A 27343-nucleotide genomic window follows, 5' to 3' on the forward strand; every position below is an offset into this window, starting at 1 on the left:
GTCCAAAGCTATGTCATTGTTGAGCTTTATCATAATTTGAAATCCTTGGAGTTGAAGAATATAAATAGGTTAATTGTGAAGAGTGTAGTGACATCTAGTGTTGAAGTTGCATATTGCAGCTCCCAATGTAAATATACAGTATGTAACTATAAAAGGCTCATTCTAGGGTAAAGAAAACAACAATTTCAAAAATTTAGATGAAGAAAACAGTGAAAACATCTCTAGAACTATTTAATACTAATTTCTGCAAATAGATCCCTTTCACCTCAATCTTACACACTGGCCATATGTGATACATTAAGAAATGTGTTGTATTTAACATTGGAAACTTAAATTGTGTCTTGATGTTTTGGTCTTAAATAATTATGAATTTTCCTAATGAAGGCATGAATTATTTTATACACGTTGATATAATAGAAAAGTGTAAACAAATAATGTCATCATATATTATCACGTTAAATGAGGGTGTTAATTACCAACAGCAGGTGGCAGTAGAGCAGAGGTAAAGATACAAGCTGCCGTTAGACAGCAGTGAAGAAGAAGAAGTCGATTTGGCGGGGACTCCAAAACGTAAACAGAGGAAGAGAAAAGATGGAGGAGAGCGGAGCAGCAACACAAGGAGAGGCTGGAAATAATACACGTGTGAGAGACTCCGCTGAAAACCAGACCAATGAAGCGGCGGGAGAAGTCTCCTCTCAGGTGTCAGACCCCGGCGCGGGCCGCAAGCCCGACGAGGAGCCCGGAGCTCGGTACAACAGACTGAAGCTGTTCGACAAAGTTATGCAGAAGAGCCTGGAGAAGTTGATCGAACACGCCAGGTACAGTCAACCCTTGTTTGTGTGTTGTGGTGTAAAACACTTAAGGTACAGTCAACCCTTGTGTGTGTGTTGTGGTGTAAAACAGCAGGAACCAGTTGACGTATACTGTTTATATTTTAATATGAAAAATGACTTGAGTAGTAAAGCAGTAACCAATGAGATGGCAGTTATTAACTAACTATTTCAGAACTATATTTACTCCACAAAAAGTCACTGCACTTTCAGCTTAACACTTGTTTCACTCACAGCTTTAACAGATTCGCCAGCACGTTTCGTCCGCTGTACAAGAAGAACCCTCAGAGGATGGAGAGCATTCACAAACAGTTCATAGAGGAGTTGCAGAAGGCTATACAGGTATGCATTACAATACATGAATGCAATTTATGATGATATATTCACTGCCTTGTTTTTATTATTTTTACGAGGCACAGTATGTGCTGGTCACTTTTTTACACACATGCCTGTGTCTCTGTGTGCGAAAGGACGACACCAGCAGATTGATTGAAGAAGGACAATTGGAAGCTAAACTGAATGAGCTGGACAAACTGGAGCGGGCTGCTAAGAAGAATCCACAACCTGCATGGTTAGTAAACAACATCTTCATCTGAAAGAACTCTCCAATAAAATAATTGATTTCCCTGTTAAACACTTTTAGATCTATAACATCTGAATTCTGACACTTCTAAGAAGTGTACTTTAATTAATTTACCAAATATATAACAGGTGTCAATATACTGACCTGCATGAGAATCTCATGTGTTTGTCTGCTGAGATTCTCTCCACCCATCTCTCATTTAATGAATGGATCATTTATGGTGTTATGTGGAAAGTTGTCGGTCAAATACAAAAGGATCTAGCTCATCTTGAACATTTCCACAATACTTCAGAGTGCTACACACGATACACTAATAAATGTAATTAGGTGCGTTCTTATTCATTGTTGCACTGTGCATCACCACTGCAATATTTCCAATTGCAGTGGTTTGCAAATTTGTGAAAATATAAAACATTTTAATCGCTTACAATATTACTTGTTTGGTTAGGCGTCCCAGTGGAGTTCCTGAGCAGGACGTATGCAGTTTCATGATGCCCTACTATCAAAAGCAGGAGGCTTACATGCGACTGGAGCTGAAGAAAATACAAGCGGAGAACGCTGCACTAGCTCAGAAGGTTCAGGCGGGGAGAGAGAGCATTGCTCAGACTGAAAACTGCATCTCAGAGGCTGTCGATGAGTGGAAGGTAAGAGGGGAACTATTGAAGATCCGTAAAAGAGAAAATAGATCTTAAAAATAAACAAAAACAACATGACCCTATCCACCAAGTTTATTTTTTTCACTCACGAAGAGGATGCAAGTGTAAACATGTCTTGGTGTGACATTCCGGGCTGGACTGGTATAATATGCATTGAAATTACTTGTGCTTATTATTAGGGTTGCAAAATTCCGGGAATATTCAAATGAATAGAAATAGGCTAGATGGACAGATGAACAATCCTCATTCAGCATGCATATATATTTTCCCCAGTAATATCATCAAACTTACCTGACTAGTCCTCCACACTACAGCAGGCCTCAATAGCCCTGCTGCTGCAGCGTTTAATTTGGGTATATATTTTTTTTCCAAAATTCCCCAAATTTTCGAGCTGATTATTCCCATGGAAAGTTTCTGGAATGTTTTCGGAAATATGTTTTTAAATATTGGAAAGACGAAACCCCCCTCTCATTTGCCTCACAGTGGTTTGGTCCACGGCTGAAGTAACCTTGGGCAAGATACTGAACCTTGAATGGCCCTTATAGAAAACATGCTGCCCATAGATGCAATGTATGGGAGTGTGGCCCTTACTGCAAACAACTAGAAAAACACTGAAAAACTAAATTCAGCCCATTTACACACACAGGGCGACGTGTTCACAGTCTCCCTGTAAGTCTAGGCTCTGGAACAGTTGACTTACAATCTTGTTTTGTCCATTTTTTACATAACAAAACATTTTCATTATAATGTATTTTATACATACTCAGGGGAGCTTATAGATAATAATACAGTAACAACCTTTAAGAAAATTACCGGGGAGTTTTAGCCAAATTATTTATTTATCATCTTGTTTCAATACAATGATGTTCGATCTAAATTTAATATGAACGCAGCTTTATTGGTTTTAGACCAAATAGGTACATTTTGAGGAACACTCACTGCTAGGGTCCAAAATATTCGTATTATTATAGCATGAGGAGAGAAATAAAATTGACTGTTTATATATTTTTCTTGTTTTCAGGCATCAGTCACAGAATTTGAGAAGCTGGCGTCTTCTCTCTGCCCAGCTGATGTCTTCGATGTGTGAGGCTCCAAATCCTCCAGAAAACCACTAACTTAACTGTACATATTGATTTTGTTTACTGTGTATGTTTATCTGAAAATAAACGTGAAATATTTTAAATGAAATGTGTTCTGTGATCTCAGTGATTAAATCCGTGCAGGCCACCATACAAGAATCATTGTGGTACCGTCTATGTGAGGTATTACGGTATATGGTGCATACAAAGAAGTGTCTGGTTGTTGATTCGGTCTGATTCACGGTGGAACCTCAGTCTGACTAAGAAACAAAGGGCTTGAGGGAACCGGCTTTTTCTTTCCGTATAAATGTTCTGTTCGTGATAGATATGACGGAAATGTTTTCGACGATGTTCGGGCAAAATGAAGCTCAGGGACCGCCTGGATCCTCTCTGGGTTTCGGACCGGGGAAACCTCCACCGCCTCTGCCGCAAAACCAAGTCTCCATGTCGGGGCAGATGCCACCACAGCTCGGGGATGAGGGGCCTGCTCTGCGGAAGCCTGGAGCCATGAATGAGCCGTTCTACTTACTGCGGGAGCTACCAGGTATAATTGAAATCCAACAGTGCACGAATGCCGTGTGTCTTGTTAGTTAATGTTTTATTTTTAAAATGAGCTTCTGCTGAAGGTTGTTAAACAGTTTGTAAACAGTGCTAGGTAGCGCTAGCGGAAGCTAATTAACGGTGTTAGCTTACCTGTCACACTCAGATATGATGTTATTTATTGCTTCTGTGACACTACAATATTTCCAAATGAGATTCACATGTATTATCACTCGTTTGTGTTCTTAATGTTAGATGTCATGTTAATGCTCCTATCACAGGATTGAGCACCCCTGACCTGACAGTAGCCCCCCCCCCCTAGCCTAGCTTAGCCTAGCCTAGCTTAGCCATGGGGATGAAGTACCTTATCTCACAGGGACTTACAATGAGTGTGTGAGTTCGCTGTGCTGACATGAACCTCTGTGTTAAGTGGGGAACGAGTTAACGGGGAACACCAACCTCATCACGCACTACAACCTGGAGCACGCGTACAACAAGTTCTGCGGGAAGAAGGTGAAGGAGAAGCTCAGCAACTTTCTACCAGAGTTACCAGGTGGGTCCAGAGAGAAGCCGCTGTTACGGAGCACGGCTGCACATCAGACTATAAACACAGTTGAGATGGAGAGGACAGAGTTGGATCACATGTTGTGCTCTTCTCATTCTCCTATAACATCCTGTATACAAGTCTATAATGACCTGTAACTTTAATGGGTCAACTAATTGTTGAGTTATACAAATCTATCATAAATGTGAGACAGGTCTGTAAGTCTATTGTTGTGCTTTAGATCTGATCTGTGTGCTCATCATAAAAGCCACAAAAAATGTCATCAGTTGAATTGAACCCCGAACACCCCCACTGCTTTTATTTGAGACACCTCCACACTGAGTGTTTGTGATCACAGCTTAAAGTTTCTTCATCGTCGTGTTTCCACTGCTCATCACTTTCCTCTCCTGTGCCGCAGGTATGATCGACTGTCCTGGCACTCAGGATGGCAGCTCGCTGCGCTCTCTGATTGATAAGCCTCCGGTGTGTGGGAACTCCTTCAGTCCACTAACTGGCGCTCTCCTCACAGGCTTCAGACTACACACAGGACCGGTACTTACAGAACACAATAAACATAAACTTATACCAGCCCCACACATTTTCAGCGTGTTTACACCAGTAAATGTAACTATAAACTGTATTATGATGGTTTGTTTTTAGATCAAATATTCAGGTTTTTCAGTTGAATACTCACATGGCTGTTTTTCTGCTTATTTTCCCCAGCTCCCAGAACAGTACAGACTGATGCACATACAGCCTCCAAAGAAGAAGAGCAAGCACAAGCACAAGCATCATCGACCACAGGACCCGCTACCACAAGGTATGACTCCATCCACACCTCTACACAAACACAGCGGAATGCAACGTGTTTCAGGCCACTGACCTGCTTTTGTTCGGCGCCACAGAAACTCCATCAGACTCCGATCCCAAGAAGAAGAAGAAGAAGCGAGATGACGATCCCGACCGCAAGAAAAAGAAGAAAGACAAGAAGAAGAAGAAGGTAAGAAAATCTAGAACCACATTAACTCACCAAGTTTCCAATAAGGTGTTATCAGGAGTTCATCTGAGACCTTTATCTTGACCTTAGACACAGCAAACCCATGTCTCAACTCTATTTTCCTGAAGGGGAAACTCCTGACATGTCCACCAGGAATAAAGCCATAATGTGTGTTTTGCTGATTCTCTGTCTCCCTCCAGAACCGCCACAGTCCTGACCACCCCGGCCTCGCTGGATCACAACCCAACAGCAACAGCCTCAGATAGACAGCAGCCCACTGTGTGCATGCCTGTGTTTGAATGTGTGTGAGTGTGTGACTGTACATTTTGTATGAGGGCATGGATTTTACAGATAAATTGTATTATTGAGTTAACGAGAGGAGGGGATGAATTAACGAATGCGAGCGGTTGTATGATGTGAGAGTAAAAGGAGCTGCGACAGAGTGGATGTGAGGGGAGGAAGACATGTTACAGAACAGTGTAAAAAAAAAAGCTGATGAGCCCCTTGAATTGAGCGGGCGCTGTATGTATGTCGCTATTTTGATTTTGTTGTGATATCTTTTGAGCGTAATGCCAAAATCAAATAAACTTTGGTGTCTCCTTTTAAGACATCTTTTTGGGGATTTTGGATTTGGAGTTACTGTGTTGTTATACATAATAAGATCCACGACTGGGGCTCCTTGTCGCCTTGGTGGATGTCCAAAAAAATGCAACTCAAGACTAGATATTTACATTTATATTTTTATTTTTCAAAAATGCTCAAGCTGAATATATTGATTGAAAGCAGGAAAGAAAGGCGTACATTTAGCAAGAAATACCAGCACATCAACTCTGACGGTGAGTTCAGACCATTAGGCCAGCCAGTGTATACAGTAAAGTATTAAAACACAGATAAAAGAAAGGGTGTTTGATTATGTTGGAGAGACTGTTGAGAGTTGTTAATTTAACTTAACTTCATATTGCAATTCAAGTAGGTACCACTCAAAGTTCCTATTCCAAATCCATATGTACAATGGAGTGACATTAACATGAAATCTGCAAGCATTAGCAGAGGTCTGACACTTCCTTACTCCAAAGTCAGTTTAAAGGCATCATACAGGTACAAAGAGGTCACATAGTTGCTGCTGGAATAGATGGTATACGGGTCTCAGCATTAAATACTGTAATGTGAAAAAGTCTTGACATAAGCCAAACTGGAAAATCTTTTCAACAGTGTATGAAATGTACTCATCAGTTTTTTATACTCAACAGCACAAACTCCAGCCGCTGACGTGAAAAATCTACAAAAACCAAACATTACGACAGGACTGGTGTTAACTGCAGGACTACGGTTCTGTTTGTGTGTTCTCCTGAGGAATAGAACTGTACTAAAAACAAGCTTTACAGTCTCTAATCATGGCTTTGGTTTACGTTTGGCACAGAAATGAATCTCGCACTCGCTATGCGATAAAGTCAGGAATAAAGGCACAGAGCTGAAACTTTGAAACGGTATTGTTTGTCCTCTGGGTGAAAAATAACTACTTTGTTTCCACGTCGAACTGGAAAGCAGAAAAGAAATGCGTCAAACAACAAGATAAAGAAATCTACTAAAGCTGTCTTCACTCTGCAATGGAGTAAAAAAAAAGTCAAAAGTATACATTATAAATGATTTCATAAATCCACATCTGCAGAGTGCAGAACAAACAGGTACAGCAAACATACAGTACATTGTGTGATCACATCTGCAGGTGGAGACTGAAACAACAATGTGTATTTATCATGTGATTCAGAACTGAAGTCACCATCACAGCCAATGTCTCCCCTGCCATTGGTTAATATGTGTGTGTGTGTTTATGTATATATATTTATATATTTATATATATATGTGTATGTGTGTGTCTGTGTGTGTTTATGAGAGAGGGATGATGTAATGGAACAAAAACAGAATCTTTGAAGTATTTTTGTTTTGTTTTTGCTCCATAATCAAAATGATACAAAAACGCAAAAAGCAGAATACAAAGTGAATCACATGAGCTTCATCCATGATCAGCACACTACAAAATAACATTTGCTGATAAAGAAACGAACGCTTCCCTTTTTAAAGCTACTGCAGCTAGAGTATAAAAAGACACTTAAATACATAATTTATACACACACTATTTCATTTCTGTGCATAAAGCAGTACAAGTGTTAAACAACACTGACAAACGTGTCCATTTTAAAAAATACACTTTTTTTTCTTCTGAAATGCAAGGGCTGATGTTCATTTATACACAAGGATACAATTGTGCACTGATTAAATTTGTTGTTTGGGTCGTTTGACATTTAAAGGTTTAATATTTCCTACTTAAAAAACAATAAATGATGGACAGGTACAGGAGTCGGCTGCAGAGAGACGGTACAGAAACAGGAAATAGAGGAGGTAGATATGCGTCTCTACAACCAGCCTATTTGTGCGCATCTGTGCGACTAACTAGGCTCTGAATGTACTCCTAAAACCCTCTTTATACATACTTAAGGTCAAGTATTCATATTTTCTTATGCTTTCAATTTTCCTTCGTAGCTTCTCATAGTGTCTGGTGTCTGATTAAAGCTTTTGCTGAGCTGGTTTACAGTAGAAACAACACTATTAAACGTTTGCTTCACAAAGCACACATCTCAAACAATACTGAACTACAAAGTGTAACGTTCTTATTGTCATTACGCTGTCTTTGGTGTTAGCGAGGATTCTGATGATTATCTCCGGCGTCTGTTAAACAGCTTTTCAAGTACCGTGTTGTGTGTGGTATGACAGGCAGTGGATACACAAGGACTTGTGCGCATGTCTGTGCGTGCGAGTGACATCCCAGGCTTTAAATCACACCAATTTGGCTCTTTGACCTCAACTAGAATAAATAAACAGCAACACAGGATGATGACACGACTTCTCCCTAAATCACAAAGAATTTAGAAGCGGAACTCCAAGTGGGCGGGCTGGGCGGTGGGCTCTGTTTGACCTACGATACGGTTTGTTGTGCGGAGTGAAATTTTCACCACCAATCGCCACGCGAAAAATAAACAATGTCCAACTATATGCATTCGGATTAATACATCGCCGGATCTCCATCTGATGGGCGCATAGAAAAATCAATCCCACATCTCGCCCACTCCTCGGCTCGTATGTCATTTAGGCCACGTTGGCAGCGAGGCCGTTGGTGTGGGGCTTGAAGCCGTTGGCCTCGCTGTGGTTGAGCGCCTGCGTCTCCTGCTCGCCGGCCAGCTTGTCTCTGGCCTCCTTTTCCCTCAGCAGCTGTCTGCGGTGGTAGAACAGGTAACCGGGCAACAGGAAGCCGGTCAGTGAGGCGATCAGCAGACTGAGGTTGATCTGGAGGACAGGTGGACGACACAGATGGAGCGTTACAGTCACACATCTCCCCAGACCTTTTAATTAAATATTGGAACAGGGGCTGGATTTGATTCATGTTGACTCATATTCATTTTCTAATTGGCAATAAACACAGAGTGAGTTTTGCAGGTATTTTATCAACTGAAATTTCCCTGATGCTACAGCTGGATGCAAAGTGAGAGGCTCCCCAGACAATTTTCTTGGGGCAAACAGAATTTCTTTAACAGATGTCTATATAAAGCTGGTTGTAGCGCCAGAGGAAAAGTCAGTGGATTCCCAAAACCTACAGACTGACACTCTCAACATCTATACTCTCACATTATACCCCCTAGGCCACCCCGCCCGTAGAGTGGGCGTTGTCCAACCATGTTGCCGGTTCAATCCCCACTCTTTCCTATCTGCATGCCGAAGTGTCCTTGGCAAGATACTGAACCCTAGCCTGACGTTGTCAGCCTCACAATTCTAGTCAGAATGTGAGTCTGAGACCGCTCCATTGGGCTGTGATTATGGGGCGTGTTTCAACCGAACCAGGAAATAAAATTCCTCTTCGCTCAATTGGATAGACCTACAACCAATCAGAGCAACGTAGTATGTGACGTATGTTAAGCAACGCATTGTGAGTTATTTACTAACCCGGGTTCACACCGGACACTCTCAACATCTCTCAACAACAGCGCCAAGCCTTAAATAACAGCTGGCTCCCATCCACTCCCATGTTAAAACTTTGTGCGGGTCACACCGGAGGCTGTAGCACCGCGCTGCGCCACGGCTGCCTCGCTCCGTGCAGCGATCGTTTCGGCGTTGAGTCTATTTTTTGCGCTTGACGCGAGTGTATCGCACCAGGAAACACACTGAAAAACGATTGATGACATATTTTATATGATATAAATGATCAAATATGCATCCCATACTTTGAAGTCCCCTTCTGGAGTTTTAATTTGACCAATGACATTATTAAATGTCCCCCTCTGCCCATCCACTACAGCCACACAAGCAGTGATACAGATAACAAGAGAGAGAGAGGGGGGCTACGTATAGTCCACATAGGCTTGAGTGGAGAATACGTAATTTACCCTCGACACCCGACATTTAACGGAGCAAACAGCGAAGTTCTTCAACATGGATGACATTAAATTAATAATTGAAGTGGAGAAGTACAGTGAGTTGTATGATCCTCGGAACATGTTGTATAAAGACAACACCAAGAAAGACAAATGTTGGGACGCTGTTGCTGTTGTTGGAGCAACAAGTAAGTCTATGCTTTTAATCTACTGGATCAACGGGTGATATTATTAGCGCTGCCCGGCGGTTCAGCGTCGCTTCAGTGTCCGGTGTGAACAGCCAAGCGCCGGTCGGGCAGAATTTCTCCCCATGGAGCGACTCCAGACCGAACTTCCCGACCTCAAATGTTGTGGGCGGGGCTAAGTTCATCTGGCATCCAGGCTAACTGAACCCCTAAATGGGTTCTCAAATGTAAGTCGTTTGGACAAAAGCGTCAGCTAAATGACATGTAATGTAATTACAATGTATGTGTATGTAATAATGTGATAATAATAGTTAATAAGAGTCTGTCCTCACCCAGTAGGGGTCTCCTTTCAGGGGTCCGACCATGGCCATGAAGAGCGGCTGCTGCAGCAGAGCGATCACGGCGCTGATCATGGACTGGAGGCCTGTCAGGGTGCCGAAGTGGTTGGACGGGTAGCTGTGGGAGAGATGGCGGGTGGTTACAGAGAGTTTGAAACAACAGGCGAAAGTGCATCAGTATTATTTATATAAGCACTCACACGGCAGCGTAAAGGCCTCCGCAGCAGGAGTGGATGAAGCCTCGGACCATGGTGTGGAGGATGAAGGTCAAAATCTAAAGAGGAACAAAACAAAACAAAAAATCACTGTATCTGAGTGTTGGGACTTTTTGTTCTGTACTTATTTACTTGTTCCTTTGCTGCTGTGACGTGTGTGTGTGCGTGTTCTACCTGCAGAGGCAGGTTGTCTATGAGGCAGCAGCACCCGAAGGCGATGAGCAGCACGTTGGTGAGGACGAAGGCTCTCATGGCGTTGGTCACTTTCTGAATCTTACGGTCACTCTTGGTTTCACTGGTCTCTCTGATGAGGGCAAATCGGCTACATCATCACCACACTCACATTTAAACTTTACATTGATGTTCACAATATTTCATCAAAAGGCCACGACTGTCTGTATATCATCTTTATAAAGATGGTTTCCTGGACATATCTTGACACTGGATGTACCTGTGCTCTGTGCCTGAGAAAGCGGTCGGCTCCTTTTCACACTTCTTCATCTTCCAGTCCATGATGTAACCAATGAGAGGACATGTGAGAAGACACAGCAGCTGCAGTGTGCCGAAGATGGAAGAGTAGAAACCCACTGAGGGAAATAGAATAAGAAAAATGTCAGATTTACCAGACAAGTGACACAAAGTACAGGATTTCAAGCCACATCATTACACTGCTCACCATTTGTTTCTGCTTCCAAAGCCAGCTTCTCAGAAGCTGAAATATAAAGAGAGATAGATTCTGTCAATATTCCATCACGGTTATTAACAAAGTACAATAAATAAAGTGTTTGCTGGGGCGCTGGTTGAGGGTTTGACACTCACGATTCTCTTCACCATGCATGACCACGAACTCCAGCATTTTGTTCATCGCCCCCATGAAGAAGATGATCCTTAACTGGGACATTCCCATGGTGACCAAACTCCACAGGAAGATGGGAGAGAACACGGACCGGCGGAACGGAACAGTATCTCAAGAGAGGAGGAGAATTCCAATTTTATGTCATGGAAAAGTTACAGCTCGATTAAAGAATGCATCTGCTTAATAGAGATTAATGGCAAAAACTGAGGGAAATCTAGTCTGTCAACCTGTCACAATTACTCATCTGAGTGTTTGTTTGCTGACTTACTGGGTGCAGCGTCAGGACCATTAGACAGCTTCTCTGTGGAGTGTTGCACGTCTCCGTTTTTCTGCTTATGTGTCTCTGATGCCATCTTCTCGTCCGATGACGGCAGCTCTTTCATAGTGAGGATCTTACTGTTAAATGCAAACATCAGGGTTAGAGGGTTTTGGTCCTGATTAACACGTATGTGACCTCTGATCCCTGAGATGTGATGAGGGAACAGACTGGCTTGGTCTAACTAACCTGTAGTCCACCTCTTCAGGTGTCGGGAAACCCTCTACAGGCCAGTTTAGGAAACAGTTGAGACAGACGCCTCCAGCAAGACCGGCCCACGTCCACATGATCACCTGGAAGGACACGCCTGCATCGTAGATCAGCTGCGTAGAAACAGGAGCGAGACAAAGAGACAGACCTTAATCTTTGTCTCACCACTGTGTGGACTCAATTCATACAGAATATTTCATCTAGAAGTAATCTTGATGTGAACTTAAGAGAGGATAAATACATATTTTGGAAATGATTATTGGAGAGTTTCTAATGAATTTTTTTTATCCTGAAAGGAGAATTCTACATTTAGAATTTTGTGTCTTTTGGTTGAAAATTTACTTCAAATGTTTTTGGCAAAGCGCACATTGTTTGTGAAAATAAGACTTTTTTAGGTAAATTGCATTTACTTCAGAAGCTTCATTAACTGATATGATTTGTGACTTAGGGGCCACAAAAAGAACAATTAACACAATATTTACTTAATATTCTATCTTTGTTACTGTCACAGTTGCTCATTAAGACATTTAGCCGACGCAGAACAACATTATTTGTATCTGTTTCGGCAAATATCTGACTCTGGGAAATACTCAGCTATGTTCACCAGATAGTTGTTACTGCTTCAGTATAACAATAAATGTTTAAGTTACCCTGACTACAGGGAAGGTGACAGCCGATGAAGCATAGGAGCCGATCATCAGAGACATGATGGTGGAGCTCAGGGCACCAAACATGTTGGGGAGCTGCAGGGACAAAAGAGACGAGACATGAGAAACGATTAAATGTAAATCCACACAATACATACAGGTCATCACACTGAATACCTAAATAAGTTGATTTATGCCTCCACCAAAAAAACGTCAAGCCTGTGTGCTTGATCCAGAGTCCATGATGATTTAGAGTAAGAGTGTCTTGTTGTGACCAGCAGGGGGCAGACAGCTGCTTTGTGTGATTGAGCCCTGTAGAGCTGCTCTCTCTTAATTGAAGACTGTGAGTGACCTGCCCTGCCTCCAGAGTTTGCACCCAGTAACACCTCTCTCTCCCCGCAGAGCAGACTCATTAAAAAAATATTAGTTTCCATGTCATGGGAAACAAGAAACAGAGTCATGACCCAGTTTGGGTGCTGACCCCATAGTTCAGACAAAGACTAAGCCATCCTCACACACACACACACACACACACTCACTCATGCTCTTTCTTTTCTTTGCAGTTTCAACTAATTCTTTGAGCTAGGCTTAAACATGCAGAAACCGACCTACAGCAGGCTCTTGGTAAACTTCACAGGGCTCTTCAGACCCAGTGCATGAGACACGGCGAAGGGGACGAGGTGGCGGGCACCAGGCACTGATACATCATATATTAGATCAACCTATTTACAGTAGTAAGGAGCTTAACAACACAACAATGACCTATTGTGCTGACAGCTCACTCAGTGTCCTTTGATTAGACTTTTAAATGGGTCAGTCATGATTAAAAAATCACATGTGTGGGATTTTAAGTCGGCTGCATGAGACGCTCACAATTCCCCCTTTAACACACAGACCATGGTTTCCCGAACTTCTGCTGGTGTCGGCTAAACTTATGTTACACATTTACTATGTACATCATAGTGTTAGTGTATATGCATATATAGATACATGTATTTATATTATTGACTTGTCTTACCCTATAGCAGACTAAGGTCTATAGGTGAATAGTACAGGAAAGTGAGAGGTCACTTTGAGAGCTGACACAACAATGTGGTTGGCAGGTAAACAGGAAAAATGAGAAGTCTTTCCTGAGGATGTTTCAAGGAAGAGCCAGACTGTCTGAGTGATTGAAGGAAAACATAGTCGAGAACACCCATCCTCATTCAGTGCTTCTGAGAATTGAGAGACTTCACAGCCCGTCTGTGGCCATGAGACCTGCAGCACCGGGACTCTGGGGCGGCACAGGTTTGTGGAATGCAGGCGAGGGCCCTCTGAGCACACAGGGGAGTTTGCATCTCTTACTAATGTTAAAGCAAAGATATTCCCTCCATGTGAGATGTCATTGAAGTGATGTTTGCTTTCAGAAGCGATAAACGTCAAGTTGAGATTTGTGTGTGAGGAGGAGGGTGAGAAAAGGCCTGAAATGTGTGCGTGTACATGTGTCGGTACATGTGCCAGCAGCACTGTGTTCTGGCAGTTCTCATAAAATGGGTTTCACACAGGACCTTGCAGCACATGTCGTGCATGCCCGCGCTGCCAGGGGGACGGGGACGCAAACCCATGACCACGTGGAGGCACACGAGGGTCAACCGGTGTCAGAAAGTCACACAGAGACGGAGCTTTGCCTGTTCACTTGTCACGACTAATAAGTCCCGGCTCGACTCGTGCTGTGCTCACTCACTCGGGTGTTGTAAGACTTTGGCACCGAGTCTAATTAAGACTTAATGAGCACTGCATTTTTTATGGAGCTCTGAACTGGTTGAGAGGCAGATGCAAGTAGGGTAAGTGGAATAAAAGTGAAAAGGAAGGAGCGAGGTATATATATATGATGACGATGAATGGGAGACGTAGTGGGAGCTACTTTTTTTCCGTTTGACTGATCTCCTCGAGCCACAGCTGCAGCTCCTCTCTCAGCAGAGCACCCAGCAGGAAACACTAAACCGCAGCTGATTAGAGTCGGCTTCTCCTCTGTTCCTCAGCTTCTAACCGAACGGGTCAAATCTTTTTTCATCACAGCATTGGCACTGTCCAGTAATAAGGTTTATGAGGCCAACTTGACCTTTTGACCACTCAAATCTAATCATGAAATCTGTGAACAACAAAAGTAATATTTTTTGCCAAATTTGAATAAATGCTCTTGTGGCAGTCTTGAGATAACATGTTCAATAGCATCAGCCCAGGGATTTTTTTAATCACTGTTACATTGGCCAGATTTCATAGAAGCTCTCATATGTGGAATGAGGAACCAGCCACCAGCAGGACTCTGCCTGCAGTTGAAGCCGTTGAAGGGCATTCACACATCTGTTACTGTAAAAGGCAGGGGGGGCGCATCCTCAGTCCCGCCTCCTCATGTTACGCAAGCGTGCCCTCGGATGAACTTCTTAATCACATGGGTGTGTTCAGAATGGTTAATGATGCAGGAGATCAGCCTAAACTAATTACTTAATTTTTTTAGCAGTTTTAAATGATGTAGGGGAAAAAACGAAAGGGGTCAATAACGAGCTGCAAAGCAAACCTCAAACTTTCATCTACTTACAGTGTCACCGTGAAGGATGCAACCTTAAAAAACTGTAAAGTACTTATATGGATAATTTTAGCTTTTTTCCATTTCTCTCAATTTCCTTTCATCTCAAATATACATGAGCTTTATATTTAGGTTTATTTTACTTATACATGTACCAACTGTGTACATTCACAAAGACATAACTTATTAGATAATTTCAGACACACTTTAAGGTCATACACTCTGATACACTGTCACTAAAAACACAATCAAGTCCTGAACACCTGAAGCAGCGGAGCCTCTAAATACACAGTTGTACGGTAAATTGGTTTAATTAATTGGGGTTGTGTTTTTTTTGCGCCTGGCCTTTTGTTTGTCAGCAGGATTACGGAAAAAACTACGAAATGGATTTCCACGGAACTTAGAGGAAGGACAAGGGAGAAAGAAAGAACCCATTACATTTTGACAAAGGTCCAGACAAACATGCATTATCTTAAAAAGTTGTGAGATAAGTTTTGTGCCCTACTGAAAACCTAGTTTACTATTTCTTACAATTCAATCTTCAAACAAAACACCTCTTACGAGCCCTTGGCCAATTTGATAACGTTTGTTTAATAAGTGACCTAATAGATATATTAGCACAATACACAGTTAACAAGACCAAATGGTCTCTGTCGATCAAGGAGATCTGGTACAGTAATATTATTACATCAATGGTGTTCAAAACTTTCCTTATCTTTTTAATACTAAAATAATTTCTCATCAGATAATGTTCACGTGTCTACTTATTGTATTTGATGAATAGTCATGTATCATATCTCTTAATCAGTCGGTTGGTTCCTCCATTTTGAAACTAACAACTGAAGCGCTCTTCTTGCCTTAAACAGAAACTGCTTTATAATCTATTATGAGCTGTTCCTCTGAAGCACATGGTTTAAATCATGATGGGGTTTTGTGTGTGTGTGTGTGTGTGTGTGTGTGTGTGTGTGTGTGTGTGTGTCAGAGAGAGTCTGTATCGTCATTCGCTCTTCAGAACAACAAACAACAGTGTGGAGGTCAGTCCTTGACGGCACAACAAACGTAATTAGAAAGAGAAACACGGGTCATACAGGGATAAGGGGGGGGGGGGGGGGCTCTAACATTTCTCAGATGGGTTTATGTATATGTGCCAATAATACATGAATACTGACAAGTGTATCCATCCAAAAATTGTCCCCTCATGTAAAAAACAGCCATTTCAGCCATTTCTCATTAGCTTCAGTAAGATATGGGGCAAAGTTGAGTTTGCTCAATATCAATTTGACCTAAGTTAAGAGCCCACGCTGTAGCCTGAGCCTGTGTCCTTGGGAGCTTTTACACTTGTACACAAATGTGTCTTTGTCATTCTGCAAATACATTCTGCAAATACACCAACAACAAGCACTGCAGTGCTTGTTGGGGGGGGGGTGGGGGGGGGGGGGGGGGCTTCGGCGGTGTCTAATAAAGTTGTCATTTTCATGTTGAGGCGGCATGGGTGTTGTCAGCAGCTGCTGCATGTAACTAATAAAGTAACTTGTAATCTAACTTAGTTACTTTTAAAATCAAGTAACTTGTAATCTAACTTAGTTACTTTTAAAATCAAGTAACTTGTAAAGTAACTAAGTTACTTTTTCAAAGTAACTATGGCAACACTGGCCAACAGTAGCGAGGAGAGGATGTGTATGACCTGATGCAGAATAGTTTTGAGTTTGAGACATGGACGAGACTTCTCAAGTGGACTAGTGGCAGAAACTTGGACTATGGGCAGAGAAGGTCTCTGGTTTGTCTCTGGTTCAACTCCACGGAGAAACAACAAAAGACGAACCTGGATTGATCTGTCCAAAAATCCAAGAGTCTCCCTATCCTGTCTGGTGCCCCTGAGCAAGGCACCTTACTCCCCCAACATCTGCTCCCCGAGCGCCGTACATGGTCGCTCTCTGCTCTGTGTGTACTGCACACAGATGGGTTAAATGCAGAGGTTGAATTTGCCTGCCATTGCATGGGTGTGTTGTGCATGTCTGTGCATGTGTTTGGTATGAATAAACCTTTTTTTTTTTTTTTTTGCTGGTCTGGTCTGCTTCACTCAAACTTACAGTTACATTTCTAAAGAGGTGCACTTCAGGCTGCTGTACCTGCACCATCCACACAGCACTGATTCAAGGCCCAAGTATAAAATGGCCTTTACTCCACAGCGAGACAGACACAGGTGTTTTAGCTTTTCTTTTCTCCAAATTCAGGCTACATAGGAGATGGGCATTTGTCCCAGCATGAAACACATGACCCCTCAGCTTGGACATTCACTATCTAGACATCTGCTTCATGTTTCGTCTCCATGTGTTTACATAAGCACGTGCACACGTTTGTACATTTACACGTGTGCACAGTCATGCAGAGTTGAAAGGGTCTGCAATGAACTGCTGCGCAGAACGGAGCGAGCAGGAAGCAGGGATGAATGAAAGAGGAAGTAAGCGAGAGGGAACAGAGGAGAAAGTGTGGCCTTGATTGTTTTGAATAGAGGTGAGTGGGCCGAGCCTCGGGGAGGGTGTGCGGTCAGCTGTGCGCCGTCATTGGTGGAAACACAGATATGAGAGTTTTCCATCTGGGGGAAGTCATGTGCAGCTCAGACGGAACACTGCTAACATACCGTGCACACCGACAAGCAGCAGAACCTAAATACTCCCCAGGACACAACAATAAAACACGATAATAATATGCTGGTACCAGCTGACACTTCACACGCAAGTACATATGCCTGAAGAGAAGGTAAATAAACACAAGCTCCCTCTCACAACACACACTGTTGCCTCAGCTGAGACAAACAGAGGACCCAAATACACTGAGAAGCTCAACTACCACAACTTCTCTGCTCAGTGGTTCCAGGAACACAAACGCACATTCATACATTCTCAGAATATCTGTTATATAACCACAGGCTTTTTCCCCCCTCTTCTTTTTGCGGGTTCCAGTGCTTCTTTAATGGGCCCAGTGCACATGGGCCCAGTGTATTTCCCTATCACTTTTAAATATTTAGTGATTTATTTTCTTGCTGCAAAATACAGACGTCGCAGTGAAACGCGAACAAATCTGTTATCTTTGGCCACTAGGGGTCACTCAATCAAAACAATAACAAAGGACCCAGTTTGTTGATGTCAAGGAAGAAGCATGGCATCACAGGAGTCGTTGTCTTCACCACTATTACAAATTAACATTTTTGTGAATCATGTCCACTGATGAGATTGTTCATTAAAGTCGTATCCATTTTTACGTATTAAACAGCAATCGTGATCCATTATGAGTGGATGCAAACAGTAGAAGGAAAAAACTGTCCGATCGGCTAAAAGTCACTCTTCCATAGTCTAACCCTCATAGCAGATAAAACGCTATTAAATGGCAACCAAAATGATACATCCTGTAACCTTGAATAAAATGGTTTAACCATTTAAGAAAATGTAAGTACGCAAGTCAACAAAATATATCACATCGTGGTTTTTAGACCTTTCAATGAAGAATTGTTACGTTTGACATCTTAAACCATCAAAACTAGAGGAAACGTGAAAATGACCTTGCATGCCTGTTCACCAATAACCAAAGGGATCTTATAAAAGCTGGAACCGACCATTGACTCATCATGTATCAGTGATGTTGTGTTTGTCAGGTTCGATATGTTTTCCTGTTGGTTTTTGTGTCTCACCGTGAGCGAGGTGAAGGTCAGGCAGATGCCGCCAAAGCCGTTCAGGGACAGAGCCAAGAAGATGAGCGCTGACAAAACTGCAAAAGAAAATGAGGAAGAGTTAAAGAGACAATTACCCTTTCAGAAACAAGTGTGATAGACAATGTGTCCACCTTGTTCACCAAGAGCCAAACTGTGTATATTAAAGTACTAAGTAGAATAGAAGATAACAAAGATTTTTTTTGTACAATTCTTTTATTTGTTGGTTTTGTAGTCATCTTCTTTGTTTTTGGCATGTTTCTGCAGTTGCATTTTTAAGTACATCATTTCCCAAAAAGTATGTACAGTAGGATGAGGAGGTGATGACGATCTGACAGACACACAGTGGAAGAAGCTGAAGGTAGAAAGGCTCAATAAAGACACCACAGGGAATAAAATATTAGATTTCCAGGCACCGTGCAGGAACAGGAGAGTTTATTATGATTGTTTAAGATTCCTTCATACAAGTGCATGGCTGCCATTACAGATAATTATCAGTGAAGTCTCCACTATAACCAACATTTTCAAATATTCCTGATGTAATAGTTCAACCTTCAAAACTCATTTGCTTGGATCTGACACAAACTGAGCTTTCCTGTCTCTGCTGTGAACGATGTTTTGCATAATTCAAGAAACCAAATCCTCAGCACCATATGTTAACATGGAGAATGTTGCTCTTCTTGACCCTCAGTCGGCCTTGTACTCTTCAAGTAAGACAGGACCTCAGGAGGTGAACTATTGTAGTATTTCCACCTGTCAGTCCGCACTCGAGCAGTGGCGCTTCACAGCGCAGAAAGACTGTGCTGTTACACAATGTGCAGATACATATTCTTGCAACAGCTAAACAGTACTAAGCAGCTGTGCTTTACAGATATCTAGTGTCACAGTTTGCAGTTGATTAACTGATAACATGTTTGTGTGTGGGGGTGTATTCACCGTCAGGGTTGTAGGCAGACAAAGCCATCAGGGCACAGGACAGGCCGAAACACGAGCTGAAACAAAACCACAAGAACATTTCAAGCTCTGCAAACTTTATTATACAATTCGAATGAGCTGTTTACCAGAACTGTTCACTAAACTGCAGTTACATTGCTGTTTGTGTGCCAGAGAATTAAACCGTCAAATGCTACATCTGCATCTCCAGATTAACCTCTCAGTCTCCCTTTATTGTCAGCTTTCAGCTCTTTATCAAAGCTCTCAGCACAGATTCTGTCATCGAGGTTCGAACTGTGAATTTGAGAGATCGCAAATGTTTGATTATATTTCTAGCAGTGTAATCGTTTCATGTGAAAGTATGACCTTTTCCACACCCACATCTACTTACTACACACAGTGTGAAAACACACCCCATGTAGAGCCCTACCTACATTGACTCATTCTCACACAAGATTAACCATCTCTGTTCTCCCACTCCAGGAATGTGAACTATCAGCTAATTTTGTGGTTGGACCGTAGCAGGGAGACCAGCTAGAGAATTGCAAATGTCTGTGACCAAGTCTCATCCGACAACAAATTAGCCTCTTGGGGCAACGACCAATATTTTGGCGCTTCCGGTGAAGACAGCTGAGCCTCTGTCCTCTGTTCGCCTGTTTACAGTCTGATTAGTTAGTTTCATCAAGTTGAATGTTTCAACACACTGTAGGTGTTTTAGGGTCAAATGGCATTTGGGCTAATCTCTATTAACAGCAAACTACATATGAATGCTGATAAATTAAAAACCATCATAAATATTACTTCAACCGTGTGTCTGTGAATGTGTCCTGGGCCCCACTGAAAGACCCCCTACTCAAATAATATCTCGGTGTAAGTTGACAAACACACTGTCTCTTACTAATTCAGTTAGTTTTCAAGTAAGCGGGCTTTGTCCATGTTGTCTGGAACACACAGACCAATAGACCTGGCCTATGATGATTTAATTTTTTTTTCTCCAGCAGTAGCCACAGGCATGTATTTATCTTGCTTCTATAAATTATGTTTTGATTTTTTATTACAGACGATTACCTTCCCACCAGGCGAATCGGGCGCGGCCCAAACTTGTCCATAAGGATACCGAGCGGCAGGGTGGTGGCGCTGAGCAAGAATGAGCCAATGGTGAAGCCCAGATTGAGCTTCTCCTCCTGGTCCACACAGCTGAGCCACTCAACCAACCCAGCGTCAGAAAAGTTACCAGAAGACACAAGCCCTGAGGAGTTCTCTGTGGAAACAAGGATGGAAGATTGATAAGAAACAGGAGGGTAATGAATGTGTAAAGACAAATCTAAAACATGTTGTGACTCGGTGCTTCAGTACTGTGGTGTTCCTACAATGTGTTGGAAACTAAATCAAAGGGGTTCGACATATTTCTGCTGCACAAACTGTTTCTTTTAAATATTTTCTAATTTCAAAGTGAACTACTGGATCATTTTAACACAGATTATAATGATCATGTTGTTAAGGGAGGTCTCAACAATTGTGTTGAGTTATTACCTGAGCACAGGTGGGAGTAGAAGCCTTCCCTCTTCAGCATGATGAGCAGGGAGCCCCAGCCCAGCAGCACCGCAGAACACAGCAGGTTTTCAATCACTGCTGTCACAGCCATCCACCAGCGCCTCCTGTAGGCCTGGAGTAGAGTGGGCTTCATCATCGCGACTGCTCTCTGGAGGAGGGGAGAGGAGGTTAATGTAACGATCGGAATTAAGTGAAGACACAAAGGATCGATGAAAGTCTTTATGTGGTATGATACAAAAAGTAAAACTGTGAGCAGCTCTGTGCAGGGCACGAGCACTTGCGATCGTATAAATCTTCACTTTTGCAACTGTCTAAGATCAAAGAAATCTATGACCACCGATTGGGTCGAAGTCACTTCAGACTCACGGTTAATATGTGCATAACGATGCTGTAAAAAGAGCAGGGTGAGGAAACTGAGGAGGGGAAAGGTCTTGATTTTGAGTCCAACATCTTCAATGCAGAGCACCTAGATTTTGTTCTCCAGGATCAAGCTGGATGCCTCTTGGTATTCAGCTCCATTAAATGAAGAATGCTCCTTTGATAACTTACAAGGCTATTCCTGTATGTCACCAAAGGAAGAATAAATTACATAAAAGCTTATATCCCATGTGCATTAAAATGGGTTTTGCATAGCTTGTCGGAATCTGAAATCTGAATTGACTGTTGAGTAAACAACTAAACTCAACAGTGCAGTAAATCGCGGAAATGACCGCAATGGCACAACAGATGAATGACCAACGGCTGGTAGATTTTCCGCTGGGAGAGCAGACAAGAACTGCAGAAGATGAAAGAAAGGTTCATCATGTACAATGCCATCAGGAGCCCAGTGAGGAAGGGTGACAATGAAGGAAAGAGAAAAAGGTGGCAGATGACAATATAATTCTAGAGGCAAGTCAGTGGGAATTAGAACTCTGTCATGAGAAAGAGAATCTACTAAATCAAAATAATTTTAATCAAAATTAAAAGCATTTTGATAAACACAACCACTTTGGATTTAGTTGCCATTTTGGCAGTTTTACACTGGAGTTGTGAATCTTCACTGGCGAATTCGATTACATTCAATTCAATGCATCACATCCACAATTATCTGTATTACTGCACATGGCTTCTTTTTTCATCAATTAAAAAAATCTGTCAGACAAACATAAACTCGTCTTTATTTAGAAAGATCTTTATAAATAATAAATACCTTGATCCAGGTGGTCTAGATCCAGATCCAGATCAAACTTTAGCGGGTTCTTCCCTGACACGTACTCTCCCTCAACACTCCACAGAGTTTCATGGTAATTGGCTTACTAACAACACAAATAACAACCTCCTCCTTGGTGGAGGTGATACAATACAATCAAAGCAAAATTACAGTAAAGGTGACTGACGCTGGACTAATCGTGACCACCATCACTAAAAAGCTCTTTCAACTTCCTGAACCTAAAGAAAAGCCACTCGTTTGGCGTTCAGTGGGTAATGAGTTAAACGTCCTGATGCCCCACACAGAAGGGGGCTTGTGAAAGGTCACTTTCTTTCAGCGAAATAAAAAACTGAGATATTTCATTATGTTTGCTTCACTGAAGTGACCCGGTGGAGACACTGCAGACATGTCTGTCTGTTTGCCTAATGACCACCCGTGTGACCAAATACTGTTTTGTAAATCCCAGCTAAGTACCTGACACCTTGCTTTTCATTAGAGTCAGCAGTTGACCAAATGTGCTGTCAATAGAGCGGCGCTTTCACCCTTGTTTTTGACCAGAGGATACAGGGATCATAATTTAAAATACATTTCTGTCTGAAAACACCAGCACGTAGGTCTGTAGGCGTCTCTAAGCATCATTTAACCAGAGCTTTGCTGTTATCTCTGGGTCAAATGTAAGTGACGTTTCAGCCTTTATGTACAAAACACAAACAAAACAGAGGAGGGAATCTGATGACGCGACTGAATAAATAAAGTCATGTTAGTAGTGACCACCTCCAAAGTACACACACGCACACAGTACACGTCTGGTCATTGTGACATGTGACGGGATCTCACACACACACATCTGGAAAACATCTAAGCATGAAGCAAATATCCAAATATAACCAGCTATTCTGTTTGGCGGTCAACCAGAGAAGAAGTGGAAAGGAAGAGAGGGCGGAAAATCTCAGCCACTCGCAGTCAAGGAAACAATTTCAGTAGGTCCTAATGAGGGCATCTCCTTTGTGTGTGTGTGTGTGTGTGTGTGTCGCACCGGAGAAGCAGAGAAGATCTAATGGGACAGATTTGTCTCTGCGTGTGCCCATGAGCCTGCGTATGTGTTCATGGGGGGTGCGCGTAATGCGATTATCCATGGCCCAGTGAATTGCTTTGTACTAAAATGAGAGTTTGAAAAGGGGGATTTCTGTGGTAACTGACACCCCACCATGAGAGCCCACTCAGCACTCACACTCACACAAGACTCCCCAAAACTCAACAATGAGGCATCGTAGCGAGGAAACTCATGCAGTCTGCTCAGAAGATGTTTAACACACAAATTGACCTGTTACACACAGTTGAGAGGCGACCAGTGTGAGTATGAGTGTCTCTGATGTGGGGTGACACTAATGACTTACACAATTCTGTTCTCAATTAATTGTTTGACCTGTAAGCAAAGGTAAGTGTTTGCTCAAAAAATTATGTAATGTTTTCTAAAAAAAAAATTGGCAGTCAACTTACGATAAGTGCATTCAACCCCTGAGACCAGAGGAGCTGATCAAGAAAACAAATGTGTCTTCATCGAATCTATTAAATTCAATAAATAAAGCGGATTACACCATATAATAATTATTCCTTGTTTAAACTAGGTGTTATGCCTGAGTAACTCTGAGCTTTATCTATCTCAACCAAAGTCTTTTGTGTCTAATGTATTTCAATGTTAATTCCAATGTCAAGTGCAGAGATTGTCTCCGAACTGAGCACAACATTGAAGAAACTAGGACTTGTTTGTTTTGTGTGTGCAGGAGAAAAGAAAAACACAGTGTGAACGGACACAGTTCATTAGAGGCCAAGAGGCTACTGTCACATGGATCGGATTTACTCTGCTGTGGCCCGACCACGAGTATCAACACAACAAATACTACACATTTGACCCTCATGCTGGTCAGCGCTCACACAACGAGGAGACAATGTTGTTAATGCAACGCGTCACTCTCGGGGACATTGTGTGTCTGCACCAGGAGAGACCGAGGTATAATTTGCTCCTGGGCGAGTACTGAAGCTCAGGTTATACACCCACGTGCCCGGATTCATGACACATAAGTCCAACACAACGACCTGGTCCACTGCCTCCACTTCTACTTATCACCCATTCTCATGCTGCTTGGTACCAACGCTGGCACGCAGAAACTGCCGGCTGTCACTGTGGTGAACAGGCAGTCAAATATTAACTACCGGTTCTGGTTGTTAATGAGGAGAGTTCCTGGTGTTGTGACGCAGGAGAGTCAACACACAACACAGACTCGCCAACAAGCTAAAACATGAGGCTTTTAGTGTTGGCCTGCGAGCCACTGTTACAACACTGTGAAGTGTGTGTGTATGTGTGTTGGTGTGTGTGTGTATTTTCACATCTGTTTGACATCTCGAAGCGAGGACATCTTGGTCACTGTTACATTTTCAAAGCTTAGAAGGTTCAAAATTGGTTTTAGGGTTCAGGTATGAATTATGTTATGTTTTGTTAGAATTAGGTTGGGTTAAGTTAAGTTAAAATTAGGGTAGGTGAGGAGGATAGAATTGGGTTAGCTTAGGTAATATTAGGTTAGGTTAGGACAGGCTAGGTCTAAAACCCAGCACTCTGGATGAGTACAGAGAGGTCACTGCACTCAAGGACAATTGTGTAAAAATACCTTTAAATATTTTGTGTAATATTGTGAATGTGTGTGTGTGCAGAGGGAAGTCCATACTGGCAGCCACACCATTTAAGGAGGCTGTTTCCTGAAATACCTGAGCACAGCCGCTGAATGATGCAATGTTGCCATCATGACTAACTGAACTGTTCAGGCCATACAGAGTGTTTATAGTTGACCAGGTTATGTGTTCTATATTTAACTATTAAACGTAGCTCTACTCTTAGGGAGTCAGCATTAGAGATAGAGACCATGACACGCTGACTGCATCATGTGTCTTTGTGTCTAACTGTGCTGTTTCTGCTCCCACATGCGGCCCTGCTCTTTTTTCCCCGCGGGGATGTGTGTGACCTTGACCCGCCGTGTTTATCGACCTCAGTGCGACACAAAGGATCGCAGCCCAAACTCTTTATTCTCACCAGTTTCCAAGAAAACAAACCTCACGCTCTGGGAGCCTCTGTTGCCCCAATGAGGCCCGAACAAAATAATAATAACGACACCCCTGGAGCTGCCTGCCTGCCTGGCCCCGGGCAGCAGCTGTCCCCCCGCCTGCATGACCTCAGCCTCCAGCTCCGGTTACTGGCCCTTGGGAGGCCTGTCTGATGCCATGTTCAAGGCCTGTCCGAAATGTTGAGATTCCTCCATGTGTCCAGTGATAGCCTCTAAATCCAGAGGCTTATTTTTTTATCTACTCAATTAAAAATCAGCAAATAATAAACAAAACGGTCAAGATATTGATCATTTCGCCTGACTTCAAATATATTAAGGTTTTAGTGTATTAAAACATATAAAAGCAGCTAATTCTAAAATATTAGCAGCTGAACATTTTTTGACGGGCTTTTCTTTTGAAGGCTACAACTCTTTTCCATATTAATTCTTAATATGAATTCAACAAGTGGTTACTGTCTCAATAGATAGTTAGGTCTATAAAATAATAATATATTTTATAGCGCTTATGTAAAGCAAGTACTTCACAAAATCCGTGGCAAGAAAATTAATGAACTAAATCATCAGACAGTAGCGGTGCATTTTAAAAGGCCTATATTGTGTCTAAAAAAACATAAATATTTCAAAATCCCTCTTATCTGTAAATGAAGTATTTTTGAGAAACCAGTGAATGTGAAAGTATTTTTGGAAAATAATATTAAAAGATGAGTGGATTGTATATTTATCTTGTGGGCTTCTTTTCTTCTCAAATGGCGTATTCTGTCAATTTATCATCAAATTGAAGAGTTGTACATCAACTTACCAACCAACCAGCAACTTACTATACTGGAGCCTTCATTGTTGCCTGTGGAATGTATTGGCTATACAGGTTTATCCCCGGCCACGATAATGGATCGGTGCAGCGTTTATTTCTAGGAGTGCAATTTCTGTAATAAAACCTTATGTTGTCTTTTGGATATATGAATTCATTTTGACAATGTCTCTTAAAAACAGGTTTAAAGTAGCCATTTTCATAATAGGTTGAAATAAATTGTGTCTTTAACATGTGCTCCTGAAGGCCACATCTGTCTTTTCTCTCCCTGATGTAAGCGTATCCTGCGCTGCTGCTTGTGGCCGTAATGGAAACAAATATAAAATAAACAAACGTAAATAAAAACACAAGACTTTCACCAGCTCTGTGTTTTCCAAACTCAGCGGTGAGCCGCATCGTTGAATTTACAAACTGCAGCTGAGTGACTTTAACCAATGTGAAACATGATGAGAGGAAACAACTGTAAAGACATGGCAACAGAAACAACCCCCGCATCCTGGTTGTTAGGAGGTCGAACAGCAACACTTATCTCCTCTGTTAAAAAGACGTTCAACTATCACACACACAGGTCTGCACGCACACACACACACACTCACACGTACACACACACACACATGCCTGTGGGCGACTCCCGGGTTTTTGAAACGGTGTAAAAAGTTGACTCATTCTCTCTCCCGTGCCACGTGTGAGAGGCAGTAGCCGGTTTGTCCTGCTTCTGCTTCATGCCGCCACTTCTCACGCATCCCCATTCATAAACGTACTATTACTACACCTAATGTTACACTCGTTACGATACACAGTGAGTATTCAGGTGAGTTTATCAGGCTACTTACTTCACTTGTAGTTGAAGAGTAAAACAATGTCTTTTAAAAAGCGTTTTGCTGAAGTGAGAGGGGGAAGAAAAAGATGAATAAAAATGTACTCGTTCAGCTGACTGTTTCCCCCCCCCAACAGTCAATGAGACCATCAACCTCCCCCCGAGTTAAACCTCTTCTCCTTTCTTTCCGCTCTTTGCTGGTCCTTTCTTCCTGGTGAAGCTTTACTGGTAGTA

The 27343-nt window shown here is 42.2% G+C and overlaps 3 protein-coding genes across 3 annotated transcripts; 2 read left to right on the forward strand and 1 right to left on the reverse strand.

Moving 5' to 3' along the window:
* Positions 1–526: 526 nt before the first annotated feature.
* si:dkey-6i22.5 (polyamine-modulated factor 1) lies at positions 527–3237 on the forward strand. The gene is made up of 5 exons (XM_062393939.1): positions 527–818; positions 1067–1172; positions 1301–1401; positions 1862–2057; positions 3091–3237. Exons 1-5 carry the CDS (start codon positions 592–594, stop codon positions 3154–3156), a joined length of 696 nt encoding a protein of 231 aa, XP_062249923.1. The 5' UTR covers positions 527–591; the 3' UTR covers positions 3157–3237.
* A 96-nt stretch (positions 3238–3333) lies between these two features.
* On the forward strand, positions 3334–5851 carry med19a (mediator complex subunit 19a). The gene is made up of 6 exons (XM_062393359.1): positions 3334–3692; positions 4119–4241; positions 4651–4784; positions 4956–5052; positions 5138–5232; positions 5430–5851. Exons 1-6 carry the CDS (start codon positions 3476–3478, stop codon positions 5493–5495), a joined length of 732 nt encoding a protein of 243 aa, XP_062249343.1. The 5' UTR covers positions 3334–3475; the 3' UTR covers positions 5496–5851.
* Positions 5852–5953: 102 nt separating this feature from the next.
* slc43a1a (solute carrier family 43 member 1a) lies at positions 5954–27343 on the reverse strand. Its single transcript, XM_062393358.1, has 15 exons — positions 27126–27343; positions 21159–21327; positions 20694–20886; positions 19629–19684; positions 18675–18751; positions 12424–12516; positions 11753–11886; positions 11516–11643; positions 11211–11357; positions 11068–11103; positions 10843–10978; positions 10566–10695; positions 10377–10450; positions 10171–10294; positions 5954–8571 (listed from the first exon to the last, which is right to left on the reverse strand). Exons 2-15 carry the CDS (start codon positions 21313–21315, stop codon positions 8374–8376), a joined length of 1683 nt encoding a protein of 560 aa, XP_062249342.1. The 5' UTR covers positions 21316–21327; positions 27126–27343; the 3' UTR covers positions 5954–8373.

Source organism: Platichthys flesus, chromosome 8, assembly GCF_949316205.1.
Source record: "Platichthys flesus chromosome 8, fPlaFle2.1, whole genome shotgun sequence".
In the NCBI taxonomy this organism is placed as follows: Eukaryota; Metazoa; Chordata; class Actinopteri; order Pleuronectiformes; family Pleuronectidae; genus Platichthys; species Platichthys flesus.

Bases quoted from the DNA above. Each gene is read 5' to 3' on its own strand.
- med19a (XM_062393359.1), top strand. From the start codon at position 3,476: ATGACGGAAATGTTTTCGACGATGTTCGGGCAAAATGAAGCTCAGGGA. The intron at 3,693-4,118 runs GTATAATTGAAA...CTCTGTGTTAAG, and splicing joins CTTACTGCGGGAGCTACCAG to TGGGGAACGAGTTAACGGGG. The intron at 4,242-4,650 runs GTGGGTCCAGAG...CCTGTGCCGCAG, and splicing joins CTTTCTACCAGAGTTACCAG to GTATGATCGACTGTCCTGGC.
- si:dkey-6i22.5 (XM_062393939.1), top strand. From the start codon at position 592: ATGGAGGAGAGCGGAGCAGCAACACAAGGAGAGGCTGGAAATAATACA. The intron at 819-1,066 runs GTACAGTCAACC...TTTCACTCACAG, and splicing joins AAGTTGATCGAACACGCCAG to CTTTAACAGATTCGCCAGCA. The intron at 2,058-3,090 runs GTAAGAGGGGAA...TCTTGTTTTCAG, and splicing joins AGGCTGTCGATGAGTGGAAG to GCATCAGTCACAGAATTTGA.
- slc43a1a (XM_062393358.1), bottom strand. From the start codon at position 21,315: ATGATGAAGCCCACTCTACTCCAGGCCTACAGGAGGCGCTGGTGGATG. The intron at 19,685-20,693 runs GTAATCGTCTGT...GTTTTGTTTCAG, and splicing joins CCGATTCGCCTGGTGGGAAG to CTCGTGTTTCGGCCTGTCCT. The intron at 11,358-11,515 runs GTAAGTCAGCAA...TCCTCTCTTGAG, and splicing joins TGGTCCTGACGCTGCACCCA to ATACTGTTCCGTTCCGCCGG.